Source organism: Alosa alosa, chromosome 7 (genome assembly GCF_017589495.1).
Source record: "Alosa alosa isolate M-15738 ecotype Scorff River chromosome 7, AALO_Geno_1.1, whole genome shotgun sequence".
NCBI lineage: Eukaryota > Metazoa > Chordata > Actinopteri > Clupeiformes > Clupeidae > Alosa > Alosa alosa.
The window spans coordinates 27,014,598-27,024,597 of record NC_063195.1 but is presented as its reverse complement, the minus strand read 5'-3'; the positions used below and the strand labels follow the sequence as shown (position 1 = coordinate 27,024,597).

Here is a 10,000-nt window from a genome sequence, read left to right as displayed (position 1 = left end):
CACACACACACACACACACACACATACACATACACATACACATACACATACACATACACATACACACACAAACACACATTAAATTGAGTCCACTCCAAAAGGCTAGAGATTCGCAGAGATTCTGTTCATGTGCGTCAGTGTCATTTACAAATAATGTCTGTATAATAAATAAAAGTCCTTCCTCAATCACAGTACTGTTTGCTGCTTGTAGACGCTGTCTGACTAGATCATTCACGCTAATAATTAATTATGGAAAATGCACGCAAGAGACCCCGTTCTCTGGTGTGGGAACATTTCAGTCTGGAAAGTCCCACAAAAGTAGTATGTGGCATATGTGATCAAAGTTTGTCTTATTCCAACAACACATCTTCAATGCTTCGCCATCTACGTGCAAAACATCCACTAACTGTGGCAGACGACGATAGGCCTACTCCAACTACAGAGGCCCAGTCTGTACCAACTGAAGGTAACTTTATCTATATTATTTAGTTAAAGTTATTAATGATGATAATTACACAAAATAAGTTAAACACTCTTAATAAAAGACAAATAAAATAGTTACTATAAAAAATAGTTTTTGCATTTAGGACTGACCTCAAACAAACAATTTAGATTGAACATATTAGGCTATTGCCTATTATAGTCTACCTACTGTATCTGAACTCCATTGTATAGGCCACATATTTTGTATAGTACGCCGACACCGTGAACATGCACTGTGAGTACACACAATGTGAACTGAGTGTGAACTTCATTTATGAAAAGCTGACATGTTACTTTAGCTCACTTGGTTAAACACTGCTTGGGTTCTGCTAAAGTCAAAGTCAAAGTCAGCTTTATTGTCAATTTCTTCACATGTTCCAGACATACAAAGAGATCGAAATTACGTTTCTCACTATCCCACGGTGAAGACAAGACATATTTTACCAATTTAAGTCCACAGACAAACATAACATTCAAGTAAACAAAAAAGTAAGTAAACAAGTAAATAAGAGGGCACATATAATAATGAAAAAATAAGAGCAGCAAAATTTGGTTGAAATTGTGCATAGACAGTCAATAAAATACTAGTGCAAAGTCAGGCCAATAAAAGGCTTGGGTAGTTCTATTTGACCTAAGTAATAAAGAAAGTGGCATAGTGGTGCAAGTTATGTAAGAGCAGCAGAAGTGTTGTGTTTTCAGGACAACAACACCAAGTTGTAAAAAGTGTACAAGTGTGCAAGTGTTCAAGTGTGCAAGTGGAGAGTGCAGGCGGCCATTGTGGGTCCAATGTCCAGGATGTTTTGTAGCTGAGGGTGGAGGGGGAGAGGAGGAGAGAGTTCAGCATCCTTACAGCTTGGTGTATGAAGCTGTTGGTGAGTCTGGTAAAGCGGGAGCAGAGGCTTCTGTACCTCTTCCCAGAGGGCAGTAGATCAAACAGATTGTGAGCGGGTGACTTGCATCACTCACAATTTTTGGTCTCACAGCTCTGTGGCATGGGGCTTGGCTTGTAGTCCTTATGGTGAGGGCCTGAATGCCCTGCCATAGGCTTTGTGCGTTCCTGCTGTCTTTGAAGTGGGTGGTTATCTTGTGAGTGTATTCCTTTTTTTGCTTCCTTGATGCCACGGGACAGGTTGGCTCTCGCTGTTTTCATGCCAGCTTCATCCCCAGCTCTGTAGGTTTTGTCTCTGGCCCTCAGCAGCCTGAGGACATCCCCTGTCAGCCATGGTTTCCAGTTAGCCCGAGTGATGATGTCTTTTGTGTGGGTCACATCATCGATGCACTTGGTGATGTAAGAGGTTACAGTGTCTGTATACTCCTCTATGTCTGTCCGGTTGTTGTAAGTGGCTGCCTGCTTAAACATTTCCCAGTCTGTTGTGTCAAAGCAGTCTTGAAGAGCATCGGAGGCTCCCTCAGGCCACACTTTTACCTGCTTACGAACCGGTTTGTTTGCTTTTACCCTTTATGTATTATGTATGTATGTATGTATGTGTATTGTGTATCTTTAGGACGGAAGACGGAAGACGGAAGAAAGAGCTTGATGATGCCCTACTCAACATGATAGTTAAAGATCTCCAGCCTTTCTCTATTGTTGAAGATGAGGGTTTCAGAGCATTAGTGAAGAAGCTGGATCCGACCTACACTCTGCCATCCAGGAAAACACTAAAGGCAATGATGAGTGAGAAGTAAGTAGTGGAGAAAGAAAAGGCAGTGGCACAATTACATTACATCCCTGCTGTCTGTCTCACTGCAGACATGTGGACTTCTCTGACGATGGACTCATCTCTGGGAGTCACCTGCCACTACACAGATGCCAACACAAATCTGGGATCAGTTCTCCTGGGAGTGGCAACATTTCCTAAAGCCCACACCGCTGACAACATCAAATAGGCTTTGTCCCACCTCATCACTGACTGGGGACTCACTTGAATGGTGACTGCATTAGTGACCGACAATGCGGCCAACATGGTAGCAGCCACTGAAAAGCTGGGGCTACGCCATCTACCATGCTTTGCCCATCCTCTTAACCTCATTGTGAAAAAGGCAGTTCAAGAACATGAGACATTGACAGAAATTCGAACCAGAGCAAGGAGGGTGGTAACATATTTTAGGAGTAGTTCAAAGGCCAATGATAAACTTATCCTTGCACAGGAAAGGATGGGTAGGCAGCCCCTGAAGCTTGTGCAGGAAGTTGAAACTAGATGGAATAGCACCCATGACATGCTGCAAAGACTCCTTGACCTCCGAGAGCCTGTTGGTGCTGCCTTGGCTAGTCTGTCTAGTGACATCATGCCACTTTCAAGTGTTGACTTTGAGGTCATCTCACAAAGCCTGGAAGTGCTGGCACCCTTTAAACATGCCACAACAGAGCTCTCTGAGGAGAAGAGGGTGTCAGCGTCCAAAGTTATTCCCATAATTAGAATGATTCAGCACAAAGTGGCTGAAAAAACAGGCCTGGCAACCAACCCAGCAGCTGTATCATTAGGGATGGCTCTGCAGCAGTACACCATCAGGCGATGTCGGAATGCGGAGTCAATCCGTATTTTGGCTCTAGCGACGTTGCTGGACCCCCGCTTCAAGACCCTTGGGTTTGGCAATCAAGACAATGCCCGTGAAGCTGAACGGCTGTTGACAGGTGAATGTACTACAATAATCCGGTCAACCAGTCAGTCTACATCACAAGCAGAACCATCAACCTCTCAGGGAGGCCAGAATCCAGCTTCCACAGGAAACCTTTGGGAGCTCTTGGACAGCCGGGTCAGTGAGACCCAGAAGACCCAGAGCTGCAATGCAAACACCACTATAGAGGTCAAGAGGTATCTAAATGATGCATATCTCCTCCGAACAGAGGACCCTCTAAAATACTGGCAAGCCCATAAGGCTGTGTATCCCCACCTGTATGCCCTGGCCAGTAAATATCTGTCTCTTACTGGCACATCTGTTCCATGTGAGCGCATATTTTCTAAAGCTGGGGATGTGATCAGTCAAAAAAGAAGCCGGTTGAGCCCCAGCACAGCAGAGCAAATTATATTCTTAAATAAAAATATGGCATAACAATATGTGTATTTGAGTATTTGTGAATTTCTGTTTCCAAACAATGTGTGTGTATAATGTTGTGTAGTCAGGAACCCAAACACTTTCATTCTTGTGCATTACTTTTTCACTTTTTCACTATTTTTATCCATAGTGCAGGCCTAATAGAATAATATTAGAAATGAAGAACAGCCAAGCAAACAGTGCAATGAAACCTCAACAAACTTGGTGTCAATAAAATGACACATAATGTAATATGTATGTATCTCAAAACATCTGGATGATGCTGGTTGTGTATGATTTTTATTGACCACCAGATGGCGATGTGGAGTACAGTGTCAAAAGCATCGAAGCTTCAAACCAGTTTGGCAGTAGAAGCGTACACTGCTTCAAAAGCCTCGCTCGGCACATCCCTAATGTAAGCATCATATCTGAATCACCCGAAGGGTCGGACAGCCGTTTGTCAAACATCTGCACACAGTGCGGAGGACATGTCTGAAAACAGTTTATGAAGTTTCAGTTCAGTTCAGTTTATGAACTGAAGTTTCTTTTTAATTGTTTAATCTGAATTCACTCATGTACTAACTTTCATACATGTCCTTTACTCCAAGACTACGGTGGCCGACAGGTGCAAACGACGTGCATCTTATGGCAACAGATGCAAATCAACAAAACACGTGCAAATAGATAAAACACAACCAACTTAAGAAAACATCTTCATCTTCATTTGACAACACGTGCACATCATTTAGAAAACGCGCTGCAAATTCAGACAACATTTACATTTCAATAACGCACAACGAAATCCACAACACAACGGAAGTGTTGATGGGGGACACTTAAAAGTGATGAACACCTCTAAAACGTGGCGAACGGGTGTGACAACAGCTGCTCCTGTTTAAAGAAATCTGGCTTGAAATGTAAGTATTTGGGTTTATCTTAACATTTTAATGGCACTTAAAAGTGATGAACACCTCTCCTTTACCAGAGACTTTCTAATGTGGAGACACAGCACTCAAAAGATACTCCATAGAAATGCACGGGGCTAGTTTGCCACGTCAATATGGCCGTTGTCTACACATATCCCACCCCTTCCTCGGCAAAAGTCGACATGTGAAAACATTGAGCCAATCATATGGTGTGTTGTGAAGACATCGTGCCAATCATGTGTTGTGATCTCGCCGCTGGAGCAAGATTGGTGTCGTGTTCTGCTGAAATGGATGCCCGACGAGTGCCCAAAAAGCGTTGTCAAATGGCCGCCGAGTGGAGGGACTTGCCTAAAAGGACGTTGCCTTTACTGTCTGTACTTATGTAGTTCACCACCTGCAGCCCATTTTCTAAATGATGTGCACGTGTTGTTAAATGAAGATGAAAATGTTTTCTTAAGTTGCTTGTGTTTTGTCTTTTTGCACGTGTTTTGTCTATTTGCACATGTTTTTGATTTGCATCTGTTGTCATAAATTGCACGTCGTTTGCACCTGTCGGCCACCGTAGGCTACAAGATACCACATCATACATTTCCCAATTATTAAGGAATGCATCTGTGTTAAACCTCAAACCTCAATGAGCCCAAAAGTTAATTAAAAAGAAATGAAAGGTTGAAGGCGTCAAAGCCTGTGCTTCTGCAAGAGTGATGGTGACACTTTATGAAACCACTGGTTTAAACCAGTTTTAACCAGTTTTTGGAGATGATGGCAAGCCTCACGAGATGGAGGGGTGAAGATGGGGATAGTGAAGCTAACTCAGGCGGTGACTCTCATCCCCAAACAAGAGTACCTGCTGTGGGGTAGACTGCCAAGTAATGTGTAGGGTTGGGCGAATGAAGCCCCACGAGGCTTTGGAAGGTTCTTCCTGATTGCATCGTGTTTCGAAGTGTCAAAGCATCGAATGCTTTTAATGATTTGAATTGAAAATGTAATGTGCTTGGTTTTAAATAATGGTATGTTTCTGTGAAAATATCAAATTGGCCTTGGGAGGGTGGTAGCATACCGCGCGCACGACCGGGGTTCAAATCCTGCCATGTTCATAATTGCCATGAGTTAGCATTATTTGATATTGCATGCTTCTCTGTAGTGGTTGTGTTTAAGATTTCTTTTGATGTTTTGCAAAAACGAATGGCAAAATAACGTAGGCTAATTGCTGCAGATGACCACAGCAGTGTCAGATAACAGAAAACATATTGGGCATTGTAAACAGTGGGGGTTGTGAAAACATGGGGCTCCGCAATTGCTCAAAGTGTCAACACTTTAAAGGTTTATTGAACCTGTAACGCTTTAGGGGTTTGATACAAGCACCGGTGCCCCTGTGTCAAATGTCCCATTTAAACTTTTCAGTGACGTCCGGAGTGTTATCAATTTGAGCGAGTATACTACACATATTTTCTAAAGATACAGGACTGCTGCAGACAATGAGCTGCCAACCACCATAATGTAGCCTAATAGCAACCCAAAATAATGAACTTGCTGTCCTTATAAAAAATAAAAAGTTGGTCTTGGCATGCCCATTCTTGATCCAATGGTTCAGTGGCAATAGGCTACTCAAGTGAATAAAGCAAGACCGCCTAATAAATAAAATATTTGTCTCACTCAGTAATCTGAGTCTAATCTATCCCACCTAAATATCAAAAGTTATTTCTACTGACATGCTTCCTGGTGACATAAAAACACAAATGGTTTCCCCTTGAAATAAAGGCTGACATAAGACACATAAGCTATGCAAGATGGGTACAAATCCCTGTCCTGGAAAATACAAGATATAGGATGTATACAATGACAAATTCAAGGTCTCAAAGTGTTAATGCTTCTTTCCAAAAATCTCACCAGAAGTTGTTATTTAAGGGGTTATTTAAAAAAAAAAAAATCTTCTGGGGGAGCATGCCCCCAGACCCAGACCTAACTAAGCTGAGTTACCAACCCTTTGAAGTGGGGTCATGTGTGCACACCTTTTGCTACATAGTGCGCAAGTTTTACACACTTATTTTAATAAATGGTGCACTCATCTTAGTAAATAATGCACTTACTTTATTCAATTCTACACACAAGCTAAACATTTTAGTGAGTGAGTGCCCCCCCCCCAGAACCCTGGTGGGGAGAGTTACAGTATAACGCCGCTGTGGGGAGATGACTGGACTCCCATGAAAATCACCAACATCTCCGATAAACCACTCACCCTGAGAAAGAACAGCAAGCTCGCAAACGTGTCTACTTGTGTTGCAGCTGAAGACCTCACACTGTTCCAGGGTTCCTTTCAGAGTGACGCTGGCTCGGCTAAAGGGACTCATGTAAGATCTACTTCGACTGGTTTAAGATCTACTTCGACTGGTTTAAGATCTACTTTGCACATGACTTGTCATGGATTGTGTGAAGTGGTTAAAGTGGGCTTTGCCAGGTGGGGGAACCCTACAATCCAGTGTCGGTGCAACGGGGAAAAATGACTCACCGTTAGACAACATATTGAGTATTGTGGTGTAGCAATACTTTTTGGACAAGAATTGCTAGCTTCTTGGTCACCTCTGTACACACGGAAAATTAACTCACCATTTATTTGTCACCATTAACAATATCATCGTGCTATATTGTTGGTATTAAAGAATATATTTATTATTAATTTTAATTAATTCAATCCTGCCCCCCACACACACACACACACACACACACACACACACACTTTGACCCCTGATTGTGTGCATCTCACAAAGAGTTAAAGTTTTTGTTTTGTTTGTTTGTTTGGCAGCGGCGCCTGCCTGCTTGTCACTCTGGATCAGCGGCGGCCCAAAGTGCAGAGGCAGCACTGGCAGCACTGGCAGGCAGGCAGAGACGCATTGGTATGCAGGTTATAGAACAGGAGCGCAAAAAGAAAAAGAAAAAAAAGTAGGGGTGGATTTCAAACGCAGGTACTAATACTGCAGCGATGAGCTGTGTGGGGCTATGGGACAGTTATCTAGTTATCAGAGTTTCTATACCACCGCTCAGCAGGGCTCTCCTGTCAGTGCTGCGACCACAGTGTAATGGATAATTATCTGGTTAATTACCTCCGTTTGCTCATTGACGCTCAGTGTGGAGCGGAGGCCAGATGTAAACGGACTCATGGGCAGAGGGGGACCCTGAGTAGCCGATACCGCTTGGCAGTGGACACCGTATAGAGTGAGAGCAGATGGATGGCTGAGTCAGTGTTGTGGAGTGCTTAATGAGATGTTATGAGACACAGTGAGATAGAGGCTGTGAAGAGGCCTATTTAAAAGGAAGTCCTGTAGACACACACTGCTTAATAATCAGGTGTCCCTTTGTTACCCAGTTGCACAGACAACTGAAGTGGCGACAGCTTTAAATGCTAACCCAGCATTAGCCCCTAGACTCCCACTTAAACATTAGTCTGACACACATTTCCAAGGAAGTGCAAAAGTGTGCTGGCTTAGGTGCAGTTTACCAACAGTAGCAGACAGTGAGGGGATCCAAGGATTCCAGCAGTCCTCATTTTTGAAAATCAGGCATATGGGTCAAAAGCCAAACTACTGCTATCTGAACGTCTCTTAATTTTAAAAAAGGCAGTCAGACATGTCCTTTGTGAATCTCTGCTTGAGGGGTTGGCCAGATCTGTTCCCCTCTAACACGATTGCAACACCACGGCAACAGTGAGGGCTGAGGCGGTCCTTCACCCACTGCTCCATGTCTCAGAGCCTCCTTTCCTTATGACCCTTCACATGACAGTCCTGCCCTGTTGCGTAATGCGCCTATCTCTCAGGATGAGTGTACGTGGTGGTACACACAGCCATAAAAGAGTAGAAATGCTGATGATTCAGGCAGAAATATGATAAAAGTCTTGTCACAGTCGCTTCAGGTGCTGATAGGGTCCCTCCATACTACTTTTCATTTTCATTTTGAAGATGACCTTGAATCTTAGCTGGTTGTTAAGCCTCTTGAAGGATTGCTGGCACCAATAAAACTGACAAGGGAACATTTAGAAGGTGTGGCAATACTTGACACTACTGTATTTTTATTATTATTATTATTATATTAAGATAACAGATAAAAAACAAACAAAAAAGTAAGACACACTATTCAGTAAATATTTGTTAGTGTGAGGTGCTACTTTGAACATCAAGTAATCTGTTATGGCTGACTTCCTCCAACTCACATGGTAGGTTGGGGCTACAGTGTAGACTATAAAGTGGTTTAAACGGTACGTACCTTTTCTCAAAGTGGGAGGCTTTGGCTTTCAGGAAGTCAGTCTGCCAAGACAGCTGGGCATTTTCGGTCATTAAACGGCTCACCTACCAAGAATTAAGAGGGCAGAGGCTTTGAGCATGTCTGATCGGAGGGCAGGAAAGTGTACAAACAAACATCTGTATCTTCCCAGGATATCCAATAATAGAGAAACTGAGAAGGAGAAACTGATATCATTCAGGACAAGTACTCAAGTGTCTGAGTCAGTGTGCAAGTCTACACAGGACAAAGTGTGTTGTTTCTTTACTTTGCAGACAATTGCAGATCCCCATAAGCTGGATCTGTTTCTCTCATGTGCTTAGCACTACTACATCTAAAGAAAATGACTACACCCCGGTATCTCACTCATAACATACAACAGGCCACACATAGTAAGGAGGGTGGGATTGTGTTTGAACTAAATATAATCACCAAGCGAAAGATGCGTTAACAACTCTAAATGTGTTGACCCTTGTTGTGACAGACTCTGTCAGTGTAATCAATGTTGTCACAGTTACCTTGAAAAAGTAATCTGATTACTGATTACTCCTTTAAAAAGTAACTTAGTTACTTTACTGATTACTTGATTTTAAAAGTAACTAAGTTATATTACAAGTTACTTTATTAGTTACTTTCAGCAGCTGCCGACAACACCCCCAACGCCTCAACATAAAAATGATAACCTGTTTTGCCAATACTCACTATACTGGAAGTGCATTTTAACAGCAATGTATAGCAGACATCCCAACCTAACCTTCTTAGATACTGAAATTCAGATGTTTGTTCAATAATGTCTAAGTACACCAAATAAGGAAGGCCTATTGATAGAAATTGTTATTGTAAAATATGTAGATTTTTTTTCATGTAGCCTTGGCAACTAGCCATCTTGTAGCCTATAGGCCTGAGTAATATGCAAATGAAATTACACACACACAATGAGTTGCACAGATGTGAGGGGGCAGGTCTCCCATTGGGCCACTGCAGGATTAATGAAAAGGTTTTAGCTGTAATGAGGCTTGCTTGTGCCTGCCATAATGATTGAAAAACCACAATGCTAGAGAGAGAGAGAACAAAATGTCTACCATTCACTTCGAAGCAAGTGCCAAGTCTTAAATTAATTCTTGATTTATACCTCACCTTTAGGAGACATCTACTCATATTTCAGAATGGTGTTAGACCACATCAGAAATGCAATCACTATTGATAGTCGGTCCCAGCGGGATGCCAGCATTTTGACGGCAGGTGTGCACATATTTGTGCTGTCTTACAGTACAATTATGGAATAA

At 42.5% G+C, this 10,000-nt stretch overlaps 1 protein-coding gene across 1 annotated transcript in view; it reads right to left on the bottom strand.

The window, feature by feature from the left end:
* Positions 1 to 10,000, bottom strand: part of krt222 (keratin 222) — a 21,864-nt gene that overhangs the window by 10,286 nt on the left and 1,578 nt on the right. Inside the window, exon 2 of the mRNA XM_048249397.1 lies at positions 8,700 to 8,782. Coding sequence (XP_048105354.1) covers positions 8,700 to 8,782 — 83 coding nt within the window. The remainder of the gene's footprint in view (positions 1 to 8,699; positions 8,783 to 10,000) is intronic.